The 22013-nt window shown below is 41.0% G+C and overlaps 1 protein-coding gene across 4 annotated transcripts in view; it reads right to left on the bottom strand.

Moving 5' to 3' along the window:
- The window catches only part of PBX1 (PBX homeobox 1), a 329519-nt gene extending 307771 nt beyond the window's left edge, over positions 1–21748 (bottom strand). For 2 of the 4 annotated variants that reach the window (XM_012468894.3, XM_012468897.3), the window contains exons 1-2: positions 21087–21465; positions 17777–17850 (exon numbers count right to left, since the gene is read on the bottom strand). In XM_012468894.3, the coding sequence (XP_012324317.1) occupies positions 17777–17850; positions 21087–21277 (265 nt within the window). In that variant the 5' untranslated portion in view covers positions 21278–21465. Of the gene's footprint in view, positions 1–17776; positions 17851–21086; positions 21466–21568 lie in introns of those variants that run through there. The other 2 variants (XM_021676185.2, XM_012468896.3) reach the window with 2 other exon arrangements.
- Positions 21749–22013: the final 265 nt, after the last annotated feature.

Below are 22013 nucleotides of genomic sequence, written 5' to 3'. Positions count from 1 at the left end.
GGAGTTGGAGACCGGCATGGCCAACATGGTAAAACCCCATCACTACTAAAAATATAAAATTAGCTGGGTGTGATGGTGCGCGCCTGTAATCCCAGCTACTCTAGAGGCTGAGGCAAGAGAATTGCTTGAACCCGGGAGGCAGAGGTGAGCCAAGATCATGCCACTGCACTCCGGCCTGGGCAACAGAGTGAGACTCTGTCTCAAAAGAAAAGAAGTCACGTGGATTCTAAAAACAGAATAGGCAGAGGCCTGACGAAAAATCCGGAAGTGAGCTCAAGGTGAGTACTGAACTTTCCTCTTTACCTGGTTTGCAGCCAGCCACAGCCAGGAGATAATTAAATTTCTGTGCCTGAGAAACTGGATCAGAAATGAGTAGAGCCAGACAATTGGTTATTTGGACAACCGAGTAGGATTCCACTGGATTTCCTTGGAAGAATCATAATTTAAAGGGCTGTCACTCAATGGGAGTGAATATTTTTATAGAAAAATCTACACTTAGTAAAACTTACCAAGTAAAAGTCTCTCATTAGCTATGTGACTTTAAAAAGATTCACTCAACTCTCTATGCCTCAGTTTCCTCATCTTAAAAATCAGAGTAATAATGGTACCGTATCTAATAGATATAACTTTTTAAAAATATGCATTAACTCCTATTACGTACGAACAGGAGAATTCTGGACTCTGCAGGAAAGTATGAGACATCACTTCTGGTGACATTTTCTGTTCAGCTTCATTCCAGGATGATCCACCACTACTGGGGCCCAGAGCACTCCTTCCTTCAAATCACTTGGAGGACACAAGTATAAACTAACAGCTTAAGCATCTCCACTGCCTGCTTCTCTTCTTCGGCTGACAGCCAGGACAGACAGACTGTGCGTCAGTGTGTTCCAAGAGTCAGAGAAGCCTCCAGGGCTGGTCTGTCCCAGTAACTGGGCTGAACAAGCTCCCAGACCAGTTTGATCCAAAGAGACAGGCAGCTATTTTCTTACCAGCAGAAGGACTGGGCAGGCCACAGCTAGAAAACCATCACACGGAATATCACAAACCGTAAGGAGACAGGCAGTCTAATGGCACAAGGCCTCAGAGAGCATTAAGTTAACCCAGTATCTTCTACCAGCAGGGAGGGAGAGGAAGGGAAGGGTATGAATGAGAAAGATGAAGCTAACCATGAAAATTTAATTTGTTAAAAAAATGACTAGAGAATGGAAGACAATACGCAAACTGTCTACATGTACTTATTGAAAACATAATAAATGATGCAGGGCGTAAATATATATATATATATATATAACTATACGTGCACTATGATAAAAATTAATTCCAGCTTCTAGAAAGCATTGCTGTTTGTCTCCCTGCTAGCAAGAACCCTGGAGCACAGAGGTAAATTTCACACTTCCTCTCAGCATTCCTTCAAGGCAGAAGCAGACCATGTAGCTTAAGCTGCCCAGGTGAGCAAATGTCACAGAATGCCTATTCAGCGGGTGGTAAATTTCAGCCATCCCACGGAAATGCCAAGTGGTCTCAGGTCACAAGTTTGGCAAATAGCAATGGGGGAGGGGAGGGCATGGAGGGGTGGGTAGGCCCCAGTAGACCGGTGGTGGGGGAAGAGAACAAAAGAGAGCCAAAGGGAGAGGCAGAAAGGAAATGAAGGAGGTAACAGTGCTTGAGGAAAGGCAGGAAGGTCAAGTATGTCAGGACTCAAACGTAGAACATTTCTGAGGCATCTAAGTAAAAAACTAGAACGCTCTGATTCAAAGAAAGCATGCTTCTGCTTGTATCACTCAGGGCAGCAGTGAACTTTGGTTCAGAATAACCTTTACAGCCACACTCTTGGCTCGGGAACACATTCCTGGCTCCTGTCACAGGCTTTGGGAGTGATGGACCCGCCCACGTCACATTGATTCTGACCATGATTCAGGCCCCTAGAAGCTCCTTACGGGTAAGGGCCACAACTCACACACATCTGTATTTTTCAGTCTCTTTCACAACACTTCAGGCATGGGAGAAGTTTCATAAATATTTGCTAAAGCAATAAATAGACCAAAATGGAATATAGACTCTTTGGTCCCATCATGCCCTCCAGGAGGTCTTAATACAAAAATGTTTAACTGGTATTTCTCAAATGGAAAAATAAATCCAACCAGGATAGTGATTCATTTTTAACTTTTTCACTATACAGCCTGTGGAAGATAAAGAGCTTTCACCAACATCTCCAGAACATAGGGCATTCAAAAATATCTGATGGAACTTACTTAAAAACAATTCAGCTTCCATAACCTCTACTTACAAAGGGCAACATGCAGGAGCTGGTACTACAGGTGAGAAGATATTCTCCAGTGGGATCTTGACAACACAGTCTTTGCATACTTATACCCAAATGGAAGCCACTGGAGAGATGCTTCTCCCCCCTAGGAAGGCACCAAAGCATCTCTGCTTGAAACACGTAGAGGAGTCAATAGGATAAATGAGATGGAAAGTGGGGTGTCCAAATCAGGAGCAGAAGGAAGCAGTTATTTCCATTCTTTATTATCACCATTGCTGATGTTATTATTGCTATGCTTACATTTTAGCTGTAACAGTCAGAAGCAACATGTGAACCCTCGACCTACATAATAACCCTTTCCTCCTCTCCCCCAGAGTTACTAGGATGAGAAACTCATCCTGTGAAATTAATAATGGGCTTGATTCTCCAGCTGGTGGATCAGAGACTAGGCTGGTGGAAATTTATAGAGGGAATTAATTCATAGATTTTCGAAGTAATGAGGGAATTCAACCTTCTTGACTTCCAGCTCTCCCACATTCATTCAACAGAAAGTTTCTGGAGGGTCTGCTGCAGGACCTGGCGGTTGCCCTGTGAAGCTCTAACACAGCAATAATAAGAAAGCACAAGAATCCATTTAAGAATAATAATCACACATCAAGAACATCTTTCCTAGTGTAACTTTCTAAGAAGAAAAATAAAGTAATATGGCTTAGGCATGTGCCTGATGACAGCCCCTTCCTGCCTGGGCTCCAGCAGGCTAGGTGGGGGAGGGGAAGCAACTACGCGCGCACGGGCAGGAGGGGGCAAACCACCAAAATCAATTCTCTATTTTCTGAAGACTGGGAAAAATAAGGCAGCTTGAAGCCCCTTTACACATTCCTCTGAGACAAGACAAGCCGCCATATAAGAAACTAGCTATGTTTGAAGGCCCCAAATCTTCTTCAAGTGTTAAAGAAATCAGACCAACCTTAACCAAAACAAATGTCAGTGCTGTTTGAAGTACATCAAGGTTCTTTGGGTTAAAAATCTCCCTAGGGGAAGATGACGCACTCCCGGTAAGAGCTGAGAGATAGAAAAGACGGGAGGGTTTCTGCAGTAACTCCGGATTATGTTATTTAATTCATTTCATTACCATAAAGCAACAACTCGAATATTGATCGAATAGAGCTGAAACAACACAAGGCCAACTGAGAAAGCAGCTGCAAATTAACACGCGTGCGTGTGAGCGCACATGCACACTCGCCCACGTGCTCACACGCGGCCTTGTGAATTTCACTTCTGCATGCAAGACCACCGCCGCCGAGGTCTGCCCGGCACCGGCACTTTGCATATCGAAAACGCAGCTCCCGGCGGGCCCCAGGGAACAGATCCTGCCCAGGAACAGACCCTGGGCCCGGCTCCCCGGGGACAGACCGCACGCACCCCTCTGCCTCAGACGCTCTGAATGTGACTCCAAGCCCACACTGAGAGGTGTTTAATGAAGGAAGTACGGCTCCCGAGAGGGTGTCTTCCCCTTGAGGGGCGGCGGCCCTCTCTTGACCGCCCTGTGGGAGGAGAGTGAAGTCAGCCGGGACAGGAGGTGGCAGAGCGCCGCGGCTGAAGACTGCAAGCCGGGCCAGGCAAGGGACATGATGGAAGCGCGGCCAGTCCCGCCTAGGGGGCACTTGGCTTCGCGGTGCGCGCGCGGCTGCCGGTGGCGCGCCGTCTGCGCTGGGAACTCAAGGCCGGACTCCGAGCGGAGCCGCTTCTTGGGCCGCACGCTCGAGCGACAAAGTGAGCGGGTGCGGCGCGCAGGGGTGCAGAGAGGACCCGGCGCAGCGTGGCGCGGCGCGGAGCCGGCGGACTCGGCCGCGGTCGGGCGCTCCCAAGCGTCCTCTGTGCTAAGCGCGTCAGCCCTGCAGTGAAGTCACCGGATTTGCGAGGGGGTTCGCGGCCTCCCTTTGCCCTCTCCTCCCAGTCTAATTGTGCAGCGTCTTGCGGCAAGACCCAGGCGACAATCGACCAGGGTCCAGCTCCCAGCATCACCATTATCCTGTCTGAAAAGGGCCTTTCGTCTCAGCACAAGGCCATGTAGCTCGCCACCCGGCGTCTCCAATGTTTCTTGGTTCCGAAAGTTTTATTGTGTGATGCATCCCCTTAAACTCCTTCCGGACAACTTCGATCTGTCTTTTCTACGTGGTCTGAACGAATATGCTCTCTCATCTCTCGTGTTTCATTGTTGCTGGTTTTTTTCTTCTTTTTCTTTTTTCCCATTCTTCCTTAATTGGCCTCAGGATGAAGCTGCTTTACTTATTCCTCACGCGATGTGGACACTTCTCGGGCCTTTATACTCCGTGCTGCGCGCAGTATCACCTCCCACCCGCACCCACCCAGACATTTCCCTCGCAAGAGGTTAGGGATTACAGGCACCCTAGGAACGAGGCTGCACGAAGGAAAGCTGTGCGTGTGTTGCCCGCTCTTTGTTTTTAAATGTTTATTAATGTAAGCAGGGTGCATGGCCCTAGAGCCTCTGCTTGCAAATTCTGCAGAAAGGAATTAACGTCTACAGCCTCATAGCCTCGGAGTGCCTTTCAGAACGGAGGTAGGCAGGGCTCATCATTAGACTCCCTGGGAGTCTTCCTTTGTTAGGGACAAAAGATAAATGCCAAGTTTCAATTCTATTAACAATGGTAATTATAAGGAGGATTCTCTTACAGTGACAACACTTGAGGTCTCAAGTCACCTAACAGCCTCAGGAAAAACGACTCTCTCTGCCCTACCAGCACAGGCCACTAGGTAAATTTATTCCTCTGACCTGCTGGCAGATTCGACCTGTCTCAGAGCAAGACAAATACTTACCACACTTTCTTAGGGAAACAAACAGCTTTCTAAATATCCTCACTTTAAAAGCCCCACTTACAGTTAGGTGGGAAACAAATTATTTCAGTATTTCAGAAATTATTTCAGAGGCAAATGTTGAACAGGTAACTCCACCGTTCCAAGGTGAAACCCAAACCCCCTTCCTGAATTCCTGGGCTCTACCATATGAACTCAAAAAGGTATTCTGCACTTCCAATCCTGCAATCAGAAATCTATTCTAAAGCGGATTTCCAGTCTAAAATCCAAAGTTGCAAATACAGAGCATGGAAACAACACATGCATTCCATCACAAACTCCACAAGGTGGATTAAACTGGGACTGGCCTCCAACTGGCCTTATAAATGGGATCCTGAATGCTTCAATAAGAATTTTTTTTTTTTTTTTTTTTTGAAGAGGCCCCACGCAGAGTCCAGCCTTGAGTTCTCACTCTTTTGCCCATGCTGTAGTGCAGAGGTGCCATCTCGGCTCACTGCAACCTCCGCCTCTCGGGTTCGGGCGATTTTCCTGCCTCAGCCTCCTAAACAGCTGGGATTACAGGTGCCCATCACCACACATGGCTAATTTTTGTATTTTTAGTAGAGACGGGGTTTCGCCATGTTGGCCAGGCTGATGTGGAACTCCTGACCTCAGGTGATCCACCCATCTCAGCCTCCCAAAGTGCTGGGATTACAGGCGTGAGCCATCACACCAGCAATAAAAAAATTTTTAATTCCACTATTTTTTTCCCTCCCAGTTTGCCTTCTCCAATTCAACCTGACTGACGGAGGATAGCGTTAACACCACCATAACCAGTTTTACCTCACTTTCTAGAAAAGATACAAGGATTCATAGGATTAATTAGAACTGCCATAACAATGAAAAAGAATTTTCTTTTATAAATGTTCCACCTGCCTTCCCTCCTAGGAATCTAAGCTTTGGTAAGGATCATGTTGATGCTCATGACGCATGGAATATGGAGTCAGATTAGGGGCTCTCTACAGTCACCCATTCCAACCTGAGACCAAGAGGTTAAATCGTGTTCTCAAAATAATATGCTACCACAGAGGCAGTCAGTGTTAGGCTGCAGAACTCCTGATACAGGGTCCAGCAAACTCCTGTCATACCATGGAGTGTTCTGTACTTGTTCCGTTGCATTGCAGCTAAAGAAAACAAGGAACTGCTGGGCCGGGCGCGGTGGCTCACGCCTGTAATCCCAGCACTTTGGGAGGCCGAGGCGGGTGGATCACGAGGTCAAGAGATCAAGACCATCCTGGTCAACATGGTGAAACCCCGTCTCTACTAAAAATACAAAAAATTAGCTAGGCATGGTGGCGCGTACCTGTAATCCCAGCTACTCAGGAGGCTGAGGCAGGAGAATTGCCTGAACCCAAGAGGCGGAGGTTGCGGTGAGCCGAGATCGCGCCATTGCACTCCAGCCCGGATAACAAAAGCGAAACTCCACCTCAAAAATAAATAATAAATAAATAAAAGAAAACAAGGAACTGCTTTGGCCCATTCAGTCTATTCTAGGGAACACTTTAGATTTTGTTAAGGAGGAAGAAAGAAACTAAAACGAAGAGCTATGAAAAGAAAAAAGTAAAAAAACAGAGAGAAGGAGGTAGGGGGAACCACCCCATCCCAGCTTCCAGCAGTGACCTCAACGGGGTGCAGTGGACGTTCTCTGCCAGAAACAGATGCCTCAGATATGCTTTATTAGGAACATGGCTATCCATCAGGAGCCACTTTCTATCGCTACAGAACTACCAGCTCAAGTTTGAGTAGGAAACAACCATGTATCTTCCTCAGAATGTAAAAACTATGCCAAAAAAGGAACAAAACAGGGATTTAAGCCAGAACAACTATTCTTTGGCTGTGCTGTCCAATATGGTAGATACTACTCACATGTAGCTATTGAGCACGTGAAGTATAGCAAGATGTGCTATATAAATGCCAGGCGCAGTAGCTCACAACTGTAATCCCAGCACCTTAGGAAGCTGGGGTGGGTGGATCACCTACTCAGGTCAGGAGTTCAAGATCAGCCTGGCCAACATGGTGAAACCCTGTCGCTACTAAAAATTAGCAGGGTGTGGTGGCAGGTGCCTGTAATCCCAACTACTTGGGAGGCTGAGGCAGGAGAATCACTTAAACCCGGGAGGCAGAGGTTGCAGTAAGTGGAGATCATGCCACTGCACTCCAGCCTGGACACCAGAGAGAGACTCCATCTCGAAAAAATAAAATAAAATAAAATAAAATAAATGATGTGCTGTAAATGTAAAATACACAATGGATGTAAAAGCCCCAGATATACACACAAAAAAAGAATGTAAAATAGCTCATTAACGTTTATGTTGATTACATATTGAAATATTTTCAATGTATTTGGGTTAAATAAGATGTATTATTAAAATTCATTTCACTTGTTTCTTTTTACTTTTTAAAATAGAGCTACTAAAAAATGTAAATCATTAAATTTAACATTATCATTTCAAGGCCTTAGCACCAAAAAATGCAAAATACCTCAATAATTTTTATGTTGATTCCATGTTGAAAGATTTTTGGATATATTTAGGTTAAATAAGATGTATTGTTAAAATTTATTTCACCTGCTTCTTCTTACTTTTTAAAAATGAAGCTACTAGAAAATTTAAATCATTAAATTTAAAATGACAGGTGTTCACTAAACAGCACTGTCCTGTGAGAGTCTCTCCACAGAACTCTAGAAGTGGAGGAGGAGGGTGTGAAAGTGTGGAGATGCCTTTTGCTGCGTTTTGCTGAAGACTTTTATTTCTCTCATATTGACAACCATTTAACACAAAAGCAGGGTTAGGAAGCCTGTTAGTAAGCCCCTAAAGCTCCCAGACAGAGATAGTAGAAACTCAACCGGAACAGACAGAGCCAACTTGATGAGAGAGGTGGTCAACACTCTGCCACGTGGTTTCAGAAAACTAACAGTACTGGCCATTAGTTGAGCACATTCACTGAGCTACGTGCTTCATATCATTGTCCTTTTTAGCCCAAGCAAGCCTCCGTACTACGTATTATGATCTTCACCACAGAAATGAAAACACCAAAGAGCTGTTAAATCAAATAACTCACTAATGTCACACAAGCCAGAATGGTATCACTCAAAGTCCATGCTCCCTCTGTCACGCTAGAATACTAATCAGAAAATTCTCCAATCTGTTTCAAAAGTGTCTTCCTCTCCAGGAACCTGACACCTGAAATCCAGCATTGGAGATTCATTCCTTTGACTTAGGTTTTTTCCTCGTTAAAATGCAAAGAGTTCTAACAGAGATTTCACAAAATCCTGATCATGCATAGTTCAAGTCAAATAAATTTATCAAAAACTTTTTTTCTTAGAGTATTGACAATCCTCTATTGACAATACATGATGATAAACACAGTAGAGTTTTAAACATGAAGAGGAGACATCACTGAATGGAGAAAGAGGTTGAAAGAATGAAATGCTGAGAGTGCCGAAGACAAAACTTAGTGCCATTTACACAATGACTTAAGAATGCACCAGGCTGGGTGTGGTGGCTCAGGCCAAGTGCCTCATGCCTGTAATTCCAGCACTTTGGGAGGCCAAGGCCAGCGGATCACTTGAGGTCAGGAGTTTGAGACCAGCCTGGCAACATGGTGAAACCCTGTCTCTACTAAAAATACAAAAATCAACTGGGTATGGTAGCGCACACTTGTAATCCCAGCTACTCAGGAGGCTGAGGCAGGAGAATCACTTGAACCCAGGAAGCAGAGATTATGGTGAGCCAAGATCACACCACTGCACTCTGGCCTGGGACACACAGTGTCAAATTAAAAAAAAAAAAATATATATATATATATATATGTATCACATTATATACAGATTTTTGTATATCAAAGATACCTCAATAAAACTATTAAAAAACAAAAAGAATGTATCAATTGCAGCCACTCTGTAAAACAGTTGGGTAGTTTCTCAAAATCTAAACATAGAGTTATCACACAAGCCAGCAATTTCAGTCCTATATTCAGAAAAATGAAACCATATTCATACATAAAAACCTGTATGCAAAGGTTCACAGCAGTATTACTCTTAATCGTCAAAAAATAAAAACAACCTAAGTGATCATCAACTGAATAATGAATAAGCAAAATGTGGTATATCCATACAATGGAATAGTATTTGGCCATAAAGAACAATGAAGTACTGATACACGCTACAGCATGGATGAGCCTTAAAAACATGCTGAATAGAATAAATGAGTCAAAAAAATCACATATTATATGATTCAATTTATGTGAAATGTCCAGAATAGGAAAAACTCATGAAGACAGAAAGTAAGTTAGTAGTTACCGTGCGCTAGGTGAAGGGGGTAATATGGACTGATTGGTAATATGTACTGGGTTTTTTTAGGGGGTCTGATAAAAATGTTCTAAAATTAGATTGTGATAATGGGTTCACAACTTTGTGAATATACTAAAAACCACCTAACTGTATATCATTTAAATGGGTGAATTTCATAATGTTGGAAATATATTTCAAGAAACTATAAAAATAATAATAAAGAATAAATCTACTATGAATCAAGGTTGTCCTTATGACAAAGATAACATTTATCCTAAATAAGAAATCTATTAGAAAGGCAAGAAAAGGTCAGGTTGCCCTCCATCAAAAAGTAGGCGAAGGATATGAACAGACACTTCTCAAAAGAAGACATTTATGTGGCCAACAAACTGATGAAAAAAAAGTTCATCATCACTGGTCATTAGAGAAATGCAAATCAAAACCACAATGAGATACCATCTCACACCAGTTAGAATGGCGATCATTAGAAAGTCAGGAAACAGATGCTGGAGAGGATGTGGAGAAACAGGAAAGCTTTTACACTGTTGGTCGGAATGTAAATTAGTTCAACCATTGTGGAAGATAGTGTGGTGATTCCTCAAGGATCTAGAACCAGAAATGCCATGTGACCCATTGCTGGGTCAAATATACCCAAAGGATTATAAATCATTCTACTATAAAGACACATGCACACAAATGTTTTTTGCAGCACTATTCACAATGGCAAAGACTTGTAATCAACCCAAATGCCCGTCAATGGTAGACTAGATAAAGAAAATGTGGCACATATACACCATAGAATACTATGCAGCCATGAAAAAGGATGAGTTTATGTCCTTTGCAGAGACACGGATGAAGCTGGAAACCATCATTCTCAGCAAACACAGGAACAGAAAACCAAACACCACATGTTCTCACTCATAAGTGGGAGTTGAGCTATGAGAACAATGTACACAGGGAGGGGAACATCACATACCAGGGCCTGTTGGGCGTTGAGGGGCTAGGGGAAGGATAGCATTAGAAGAAATACCTAATGTAGATGACGGGTTGATGGGTGCAGCAAACCACCATGTCACGTGTATACCTATATAACAAACCTGCATGTTCTGCACGTGTATCCCAGAACTTAAAGTATAATTAAAAAAAAAAAAAAAAAGAAAAAGAAAAGACAAGGTCAGGTTGCCCTAAACTCACTTTGTGCTATTTTTCCTGCTTTATAGAACTTTGCAAATTGAATGGATAGGCTGATGTATCTTCAGAGAGAAAATGTTTTTAATTAGGCTTATACAATGCCTCAGTTGCTGACGCTAAGAACACACCGTCCCTAATACAAGCAATTCTAGCTTTTCAAGTGGTTGTTGTCCAGTTTGTAGATAATTAAAAACTTTTTCTCTGTTCTTACCCATTCTCCTTTCCCCCTTTTCTTCCAATCTAGTCCTAGACTTTTGGCCAGATATAGTTAATTCTCACTTTAGAGAACAGCAAGGGAAACATGGCCAGATGTGGTGGCTCACACCTGTAAACCCAGCACTGGGAGGCTGAGGCAGACGGATCATTTGAGACCAGGAGTTTGAAACCAGCCTGGCCAACATGATGAAACCCTGTCTCTACTAGAAACACAAAATTTAGCTGGTGCATGCCTGTAATCCCAGCTACACAGGAGGCTGAGGCAGGAGAATCACTTAAACCCAGGGGGCAGAGGTTTCAGTGAGCCGAGATCACACCACTGCACTCCAGCCTGGAGGTAGAGTGAGAATCTGATTTAAAAAAAAAAAAAAAAAAAAAGGCCGGGCGCAGTGGCTCACGCCTGTAATCCCAACACTTTGGGAGGCCGAGGCAGGTGGATCACGAGGTCAAGAGATCGAGACCGTCCTGGTCAACATGGTGAAACCCCGTCTCTACTAAAAATACAAAAAATTAGCTGGGCATGGTGGCACGTGCCTGTAATCCCAGCTACTCAGGAGGCTGAGGCGGGAGAATTGCCTGAACCCAGGAGGCAGAGGTTGCGGTGAGCCGAGATCGCGCCATTGCACTCCAGCCTGGGTAACAAGAGCGAAATTCCGTCTCAAAAAAAAAAAAAAATGCAAGTGAAAAAAGGAAGCAAATCTTAAATTCAGCAATTTTTGTCTCTTTTCAGCATAAAATTGGAGTCTTGGAATTGGCTCTGTCTTTAGGGACCATCTGGTATAAGCCTCTCTATTTCATATAAGAAAACAAGTCCAGAAATAATAACAGCTAGCAGCTATTGACTGTTTACTCTATGCCAGGCACTATAATTTACATGTATCACCTTATTTAACCCTCACAGCGACCCTCTAAGAAAAGTACCCTTATCATCTGCATTTTATAAATAAGGAAAATGAGGCACAGAGAGATTTTGTAACTTGAATAAGGGCACACAGCTAAGGATACAAACTCAGAGAGTCTGGCTTTAAAGACCAAGTCTTTTAACTACACTTAATATTCCACTACTATTATAGTTTATCATAAAACTAAGCAACTTTTCTGTGGTCTTATAACCACTTAGTAGAAGGTCCAGAACTAGCGCAGAGTGTGAGGTATACTCACCCCAATACCTCCTTAATGACAAAAGTTTCAGGAGAAGATTTAGTTGAAACTACAATCTAAACCAAGAGGATGAATTTTTCACCCACTGCAACCTTGATTTCCACCAATAATTGAGAGATTGAAAGAGAGCTGTCAGAGGTAAGAAGACCTTTGTGTAAGACACTATTGACCTTATTCTGCCATAACGGGGGATAGGTGTTATCATCTTACGACAGTCTATTCCTGCACCTTCTTTTCCCTCTGGGGATCACTCTGCTAAGTTCCGAGAAGTGACATCTCTGAGACGCAGATGGGGCAAAGATACAATCAGATAATAGTTCTCATCAAAGACGATCGATTACCCCATTACTTAATTAAAGACCATTTTTTTGGCCTGAAAGAGTTAAAAGCAGTGATATCCTGTGAAATGAAATAAGACATGAATCCTAAGATAATTTATTATAGAAAATATAGCACCTTAATTATTTATATAGCCCAGAGAGCTCAAAGCACTTCACAAACAACTCAGGAATTCTTTACTTATTTTATTTATCAATTATTGTATTCCTTAAATCTTACCACACCATGGCAGGTAAAGGGCAATGGAACCAAAATTATTATGTTCCTCCAAATCAGGTTAACATGGCAATGCAAATGAACGGTTGCTTCTTAGGGTCATGTGAGAATGAATAAGGACTGTCTAGAGCTGGACTTAGGACACTGTCTCTATCATGTGGACTTTGGTGAACTTTTTTTAAAGGAAAAGCAATAAAAAGTATATTTAGATTTGCTTCACCAAGTTCAAACATAACAGCATCCATCTAAAAGAGATCTGAAACCAAACTGAAGAATAAGCTTTCCTAAGATATGCCTAGGACACAAAAAGAAGCCAAGGTCATACTTTAAAAATGAAAATGCCTTCCAATTGAAACTATGTGCAACATCTAGGTTTTGGTTGTTTGGGGCTATTTTTTATAATTTTGCCAACAACTACAACAAAAAGTTCATGGATGTCAACAGAATGCAAGGGCAAAACTATGTGAACAGGCCTGGCACCAGCAGGCGGGCAATGCCCCCTTCTCAGCCAAGAGTGCATGCAGCCTTCTGTACAGAACTCACCCTCACCCGTCCCAGCTCAATGCCGTATAGCTTTTAGGTCACAAGGTTCTATGTTTCCCCTCTCATAAATCCCCTTCCAGATTCTTCAGTGTAACCTACATCTCTCTCATGTCCAATCCTCTCAGACCCTCCTATTGTTAGAAAAAAATGACACCAAATTTCCCAAAATCTCATTCTGGCAGCTTTGACCAAACTGCTCTTGGCACTTCTCAAAAGCCAGAATTGTTCTAATTCTAATAGACTAAAAATGGAATACACAAAAGTGACTAAAAAGAAAGGACATGTCTCATCACAAGTTCTTCTTATATTGGTCAGAGTAATATTGTTGTGGGTCTTAGTATATATCCGCATTATAATAAATAATACACGGTCTAACCACATTACTTCTGCCTTAACACACTGTACCTGAAAGACAGCATCAGGTAAAACTGACTTGCAAATTCCTTTCATTTGATCCCCTTTTCTTTCCTCAGCATCTTTACCAGAAGGGAGAAAAAAAAAATGAAACAAATTCTTGAATTTTCTCATCAGCAAGAAAAGTTTTTGCATTTGTTGGCTATTGATGCGCTTCTGTGAAAATGACTCCTACCACTTCAGCCCCAAAAGGAATCCGATCAGAGGCTTCTCTAAATTGTTTAAAGTTATTTTACTCCTACTTTGCTCAAGGCCTAATACCATAAGAATTCTCTTCCTGCAATCTATAGCTTCCTTCCATAACCCACCACCCCTCCACCTATGTATGCAAACGTACACACACACATATACGTAGACACACAAATTATTCTCTAATGCTTTAAAGGGGAGAGGAGAGGAGGAGAAGTTCCATAATGTAATTGCTATATTAAAAAGAAGTGGCAGGCAAGAATAATAAGGGAGGGTGTCAAAAGTGAGATACAGTAGTAAACGTAAAAAACACACACACACTAGCTACCGTTCTGTGATGGGGGTGTTAACTGAACACAGAGAGAAAAGGAAAGAGAGAACAAAAGGATGTTAAGGAGCAAAAAATTATTTTTTTTAACCTCCTCCAAAGATTTGATTTGCGTTAACTTCGGTGCAGACAATGCACAGAGGAAAATTGGCTGAAAAGTGCCATATATAGCTATTATGTTCTAAAATTAAAAACTATTCACAACAATTGCAGCTATTCACTGCTATCTATAAATATTCTCCTTAAATGGCATTCGGTATTTTTTGTGTTTTCCTAATTTTTAAACTTGCGTTACTTTGACACAGAAGTGAAAAAACATCGAGAAATCTTTAAAAATATATTCAAGGGTTTTTTAAAGAAATGTAGTATGTTTGACTTTTTCTCCTTTTCTTCCATCCCACCAGCCCCATCACCACATACGCAAAACTCACTGTATTGCTAATATGCCCCCATATACACATACGCAAAACTCACTGTATTGCTAATATGCCAGAAGACAAGAAATGGATCTTAAAAATCCAAAAGAAAATGTTATGTTAAATGGTCCAAAACTCTCATTGTCTTTGTACTCCTAGAATGAGCGAGCAGATGAAAGCCACATGTGAAATATACATTGCTGTAGGTCTCGACAGGTTTTGTAGCTGCTCTTTGAGATTTCCACCAGAGCATTTTGCTGGCACTCTTTTTCTTAGCATGTATTTTTTTAAAAGCGAAAAGATATCAAAATAAAAACTTACCCACATTCTGAAGCAAGAAGACACATGGGTTCTTTTTGTTTTGTTTTGTTTTTTAAATATCCCCATAGTAATTTCTGACTTAAACACCCATCAATCAATTGTAATTCAGACGGCGCTGCCTACTTTGGGGTATTAGGTGCATGTGTGTGTGTATTTTTAAAGTTCCAAAAGGCTGGTAATACATCTTAGCTGGTTTTCTTATTTATTTCTAAGTCTTCCAACTATAAAATGATTAACAAATGCAAAAAAGCAAAAATAACAAATCAATGCAATTACCAAGTTCCTCTCAAGAGCTCTGCCTAGGTGAGCCAAATGTATGAAGCTCTTGTTAGAACACGAACAAACAAAGCCCACCCTAAACCAAGTAACCTCTATTATTATTATAAGCATTAGAATGCTTGAGATGAAAATTCAAAAATACTCATTTAATGCAAAGAGTCTTGAAAGTAACAATAGAAAAAGTCCCCAAACAATAAAGGAATGTTTGTGAACTGATCACTCAGGGGATCTTTTCACCAGCTCTGTGTCAAGGAAGAAGCGGAAAAAAAAAAAAAAAAAAAAAAAACTCCTGCAACTTTACAGACACTTTGTTCCTCCGACACATCAACTGCATGGAAGATAAGCTGGCAAAAAGACCGAAGGTTCCGGGATCCTGAGTAGCCAAGTAATTGTGCTCTAGACTCAAAGGGTTCTTTTCAGCACACCACAGTTGACTCCTACCTTTAACACAACACTCAACATTCCAGAAGAGGTTTTTTCCTTCCCTTCAATCCTTCCAACACACAAGTTGAAGACTAAGAGGGAGGTAAGCCTTCTTTCCCCCTACTTTTGCCCAGGGGTGCCCTCTTAATCCAAAATTTGGGGTGTGTGTGTGTGTGTGTGTGTGTGTGTGTGTGTGTCCCTTAACACAGGTGGCAATGATTCTTATCACTTTCAATTTACATTATTTGATAAACTATTTTTTAAAATATATTATTCTAGAGACAACACAAAAAAACCTTAATTCAGATTTTTTAAAGTCTCTAACTATTAAATGTATTGACACAAAATAAAAAAAAACAAAACTTTCAGAATGTTGCTTTGACCAACACTAATTTACTTCCTATCACACTATACTTCAGCCAGTATGAACAAGGAGCTAACTCTTTATCCCACACCTGAACCGGATCTCTATTCACACCCACCCACTTTGATCTACTGCCTCGGTAGGTTTTAATTTGGAAACTAGAATGAAATACTTTGGCCACATGTACATTTAAGTGCCCTGACAGGTTTCCTTTCAATACAAATCTGATTAAGTATCTTCAAAAACAGACTGTCTTTAGTCCATATTATCACATATGCTTCTATATTTTGATTCTACATTTTATGAAACAAGATCAGCAGGAACTCATACTCTATTAGAAACAAATCCCAACAAACCAAATATTCAAAGTAAATAAGCATCAGAGATCAAAGAAGAAAAAAGAGAGAAGAGAGAAAAAAAAAAAAAATATATATATATATATACACACACACACATACTTAGGTTTACTACTCTGGGCTAATAGAAAAAAAAAACTAAAAAGTGTGACAAACTGGAAAAAAGCTCTTTTGATATTTGAATGCACAGTCCATAAATCTCTTAAAAGAGCTAAAATAATGCAATTAACAGGTTTGCAATAAGGTTCGGCTTTGGCAAGGCAACCTGGAAGACTTACAGGTCTGAACATCACTTCTAGGTGCTTTGTCTAGAATGTTATGCACAACACAAATAACATTCAACAAAGGAGCTGCGTACTAATTTTATATGCATTTCAAGACCCAAGTAATTACATATTCAATCAACGGTCACATCTTGAAACTATTTATTTTTTAAAAGAAAAACACAGAGAGCTCTCAAAAAGAAAGCCACTCTGTGTGCCCTCTCCCCCCGCCCCTTTTTTATGTGTAACTATCAATGTATATCAACCGAGCATGCAATCATATTTATTGTCACTTTCATTCATGTCATGCCCTTGCTTATATGGTTTAGATATGAATTATTGACTGTTACACTCCTTGTTGTAAAAAATAAATAAATAAATAGGATGTCAGGTACTTTGCACTGCTCTAAAGCGAGCGGGTAAGTCAGAGCCCAGCAGAAGCTCCCGCTTTATATAACCACCCCTTGTCCCTCATCTTTATTCCCTGGTTTCAGATTGCCTTCTCAAATCTTTCTTCTTACAAGGGAGCGCTTTACCCACTTTGGAAAATTAAGGATTAAAATAAACAAACAAGGGGATGTTGCTAAATGTCCTTCCCAGAGCATCTGTTGTTTAAGAACACCTCTGATTGATGACTGCTATTTTTTAATTGTTGCTTTAAAATGTAAATGCCCTCCTGGGATGTGTTATAAGTGTGTTAGTCCATGATATGAGGTCTAGAAAGTAGAAAAACAACAGAGTGAATGATCTCATGGCGTTATACTCTCCTAAACCCAACGATTCTCCCTGCAATAAAATCACAGGCCACTCAAATACCGATAACCTAATGTATAGCGCATTCCACAAAGGTATTTGACAACACTTTCTGTTGAGAACCTCTAGTCTGCTGCTTTGTGTAATTACAAGAAAAAAAGGAAAGGAAACTTTAAACAGTTTAACACCCCCATACCCAATTCAAAAAAAATTAGAGTTTTAAAAACAGACCAAAATATATTCCTTAACAAAATGAACTTTTACTTCCATATTTTTGCCCCAAAGATATATCAGTCTATAAATTTCCTTTCAGAATCTCTATCTTAGCCCCAATCTCAAAAAGGCTGGAAATAGAGTTATAGAAAATTAACCAGTAGTGCTTGATAATAACTGTCAAAGAAACTTGATGCTTTCTTTTAAAGAAAGCAGAATTAGGACTTCCTATCAGAGTATGAGGTCAATCTTGATAGTACTTGTATTCTGAAATTGTAATATTTAAATAATAGATTTGTGACTGCTGGTTAAGTGATTTCATTGGCCAAAGAAAATGCTAAAATGTTGGAATCTCATTCCTACCTGTTTTTTCTTTGATTTCACACAACACATTAAACAAGGCAGGCTTCATTCTGTGGCAGTTTAAAGCATGTTTTCTGCAAGAAAGAAACAACATGATAGCTTAGGTGGACTCTCAAGATCAAACTGCCGATAATGTACAGGGTGAAAACATTTGAACATTTAGACAAAATTATATACCAAGCATAACTCTGGGACATGCTTCAATTATTTTTATGACTTAATATACAGAGTCCCGCCATAGAAAAAGAAATAATGTTAATTAGCAGGGAGAGAGTAGGGATTTAACTACAGAACAGAACTAACCTAAATTATGCCCATTTAGGGAAAGGGTTCTTTGTTTTTGTTTTTGTTTTTTAAGTAGTTTAATCAAAGTGGAATTCTTAAACCCACAGTCCTTCCCAGGACAATGAATACAGCAAAGCCAAAGGCATAGGTTAACTGTTTTGTAAAATCTATGCAACGACCACAGCCTAGGAACTGCCTGCCTCTCGGTCTGTGTTTTCAAATTTAATTCATCCATGTGTTCGAATTCATTCTGCAGATGCCCCTGTATTCTCATAAACACAAGATGCTTGAAAGGTCTTCTGAGTAGAACTGTCAATTTATAACATTTCAGTCCCCAAGTTAAAGAGTATGGAAATGCATTGCCAGGGGGCAAACATACCCATATGGGGAATAAATTCATTTCTGTGTGTTCACATTATGCCTCTTGTGCACACACTTCTTATTTGCAGGTGTTGAAATTCAATTATTTACAATTAGGACCTTGCAGCCATTGGGGGAAAAATAAATGCAATTTTGTCTTTTAGATTAGTGATTTACCTGGTTCTCACGCGCGTGCATGTGTGTGTGTGTGTGTATGTGTGAGAGAGAGAGTGTGTGTGTGTGTATTCCAAATGCACTTGAGGAACAAAACAATACCTTTCCTTCTATTTTATTATGGAATCACTTAGCAGAATGATACTGTTTTGGAAACAAGATACTGATCATATCAGCTATTAGTTAAGGAAATTCTGTTTACTAACTAAAATTAATGTGTAAAGATAAAATGGAAAGTTCTGGCACTCAAAACACATTCGATTCTTTTTTAATCCCTTTGAAAGTTAAAAAATAGACACATATCCTCATGAAGAACAGATATCAGAAACATGCTCTATGTACTGTACACTAGGGGAGTAATAAACTCAAAATTCAGTACTAGCAAAATGAACACATACATTATATCTAAAATATTAATGGTTTACTTTTGTAAATAATATACATTTTAAAGGTGTGACTAAGAAAAGGAAAAAAGGACATAGTATCTACTAAGTGGAGTCACGAGTTACATTGTTTATCCAAAAAGAAAGCTTAGTGTTGATTTTAGTAAGTTCTCATGTAGGGTGGAAAAAAAAGATGGAAAATGCTTTAAAGTATTAAAGACCTTTCCTGGGTCTTTTAAAATAGTTTTCATTAATTCTATTCTTATGCATAGGCCCAAATGCAAACAAAAATTCTCACACAGCTTTATAAAAATATTGCATTTTCACAGCACACAAATGGAGCTAGCTAAAAATTTCCCCATCCCAAAATTGTATCTGATCTCTCTCTCCATCTAGGCCATTGAAAGGGGGAAGTCGCCAAGCCCTGTTTGTCCTCAGTTTCACAAAAAAAGAGAGGCTGAGCATCAAAACAGTAGTGAGTATCTGTTCTTACTGGCCCCTTCCACTTCACAAACTTGTTTTTAAGCCAGTTTATTGGTATGTCTGAGTATATTTTTCTAGAACAATTTAATAGAGAAATATGCTCCAATTCAAAAGAGAATTTGCCAGTGGGAAATCTTCCTCTTACCATACCTATTAGCTTTCCTTCAGATAATAAAATTCAAAAAGGGCACCAATTAATTTTTAAAATTTCCCCATTTAAAAAAAAACTTAAAATAGTTTGAGTCTTTCAACATTTCCAAGTTTTCAAACACCCATAAACCCTAGTACTTTGAGTTTACATGTTGCATGTGCTTGCAGCTAAAATTGAGTATAATTCATAACATCCATGTTTTTAACTGCTTCTTCTCATTTTCTTAACTCAGATTCTTATTTCACTTAGGCAAAAATACACATAATGATGTCTTCTCCATACTACCAAGTCATCTGAAGTATAGGAGTTGTGTATATATGTTTAGAGGGTTTTCAAAGAAAAAAACCGCTACTCTGGAGATATAACAAAGCTGGGTAATCGTATAGACATATGTGGTCATTAGATTTTTAAAATTCTCCTTTTCGAGTTCGGCCTTGGGCAAGCTGTTAGTGGGTTGTCACTTAGTCTCTGTTTTACTTTGAAAGAGAATTTACTGTAAAATCCTGGAGTAGAGAACTATATACCTGGCAGTGGATTAACTTGAAAAGCTACACAGTTTATTATGTTTCCTTAATAAAGACCTTCATGTCCTATAGTATTGAAAAACATAAAATTCACACATGCTTGTATTTCTAAGTGGTCCTGAAAGAAGCATGGGGCAAAGAGCATGCTTGATTTTTGTCCCTCCACCCCTTTTTAAAGGACCACACATAGCTGTCTGTGTCATGGAAGGTTAGTAAACCGACTCAAGTTAGGAGACAATAAAGTTAAACTAAAAATCTGAGTCTCTTAAAAACGAACAAATATGCCTAAAAACAAAATCCCCTTTTCATTAACTTTTTTAAAAAACAGAATTAAGTGAATGCAAAATATTTTCTGGACAGCTGACAACTACCGACAAAGAAATACCCTGCTTTTTTGTTGTTTTGTATTCGGGGTAGGGGGAAAGAAAGGAGAAAAAATTAATTTTGGACGGGTAAGTCAAGAAAGAAAATCAGACTCGCTGAATTAGGTAAGGAGTCAACTAAATTTGCAAATAAAGTGTTCTTGGGACATTTTATTTTGTAACGTTACTGAGTCCCCTCAACAAGAAGGCATGGAATGCTGTTCAAAACTTGACAATTCTGCTTTCTCGGATACTTTTTTAAAGCAGTAAAAAGTGCCGAGGGCCGCTTTTGGATCAGTTGGCAGTATTTTCGGCATGCCTGTGTGTTTGTGTGGATATAAATGAATACCCCTATATTCACACACACACAATATGTACACAGCCACATCTCGGCGTGGGCGATTACACTTTCGATAACAACGCTCCTTCAAATTTTACTCCTCCGCCATGTAGTTGCTTGTCAAAATGAGAAAAGAAACAACATTTTTTTAAAAAAGCGCTGTGGTGATTCGGTTCCCATTGTTTCCCCCTGCGAGAGGGAGAAAAACAAAAAACCCCAAGAAAGGAAAAGAAAAGCCTCCATCTCACCTGGCCTGCGCCTCATCCAAACTCTGGTCTGTGATGGTCATAATTTGCTGTAAAATGTCTCCAATGTCCTGCTTCCTCCCGCCCTCCCCCTCGGTCCCTCCGGCCCCATCCTGCAAGTGCTGGGACAGGCCGGGGTGTCCGGCCATCCCGACCCCAGCATGGGAATGCATCAGCCTGGGCTGCTCGTCCATCTCCAAAGGCTACGGCAGCCCCCGGCGCTTCCTCTTCTGCTCCTCGGCTCGGCTCCTGGGAAGCACCACGGCTTTTTATCCTTCAAGCTTGTCTTCAAATCCTTTTCAGGATAAACAGGGAAGGGGGAAAAAAGAAGACCAAAAGAAAAAAAAATCCCTTTGCCTCTAGAGGATGGTGGGAGGATGGGGAGGGGGGAGGGGGAGGGGGCGTGAAGGGGTTGCGGGGTGAGGGTGGGGATAAGGGCTGGTGGGGAAGGGTGTTGACTCCAAAAAGCAAGAAAAATAAACCACCTTCCCACTTGGCGAAAAGAAATCAGAGCTGGCTTTTGGTTTTTCAGTCCGGTCTCCTTTGCAAGGCAGAAATGGGCTCCCGGCGCTTAAATCTGTGGCTTAATCCTTTTGCAAATATGCATTGATCGGGAGGAAGGCAGGGGGATTGCAATGCAAACTTTCCCCCCCACCCCCCGCTGCCCCCCACCCCCACTCCGGGCCAGAGTGATCTCAAAGGGGGTGGGCTGTTGCAAAAGCCAGATCTCCCCCAGCTGCGGCGGCAGGCAAAGCACAGGCTCTCTCCTCCTCCGTGTCTCTGCAAACTCCAGCAGCCCCGTCAGCCTCCTGCTTTTGTTTAGCTCAGGCTCAGGACTCCAGAAACATATACAGAAAAACCACAGCCTGAGATGAGGAGGAGGAGGAGGAGGAGGAGGAGGAGGAGGAGGAGGAGGAGGAGGAGGAGGAG

Source organism: Aotus nancymaae, unplaced genomic scaffold (assembly GCF_030222135.1).
Source record: "Aotus nancymaae isolate 86718 unplaced genomic scaffold, 86718_ANA_hifiasm-v0.15.2.pri h1tg000108l, whole genome shotgun sequence".
NCBI lineage: Eukaryota > Metazoa > Chordata > Mammalia > Primates > Aotidae > Aotus > Aotus nancymaae.
This window is presented reverse-complemented; position numbering and strand designations above follow the sequence as displayed.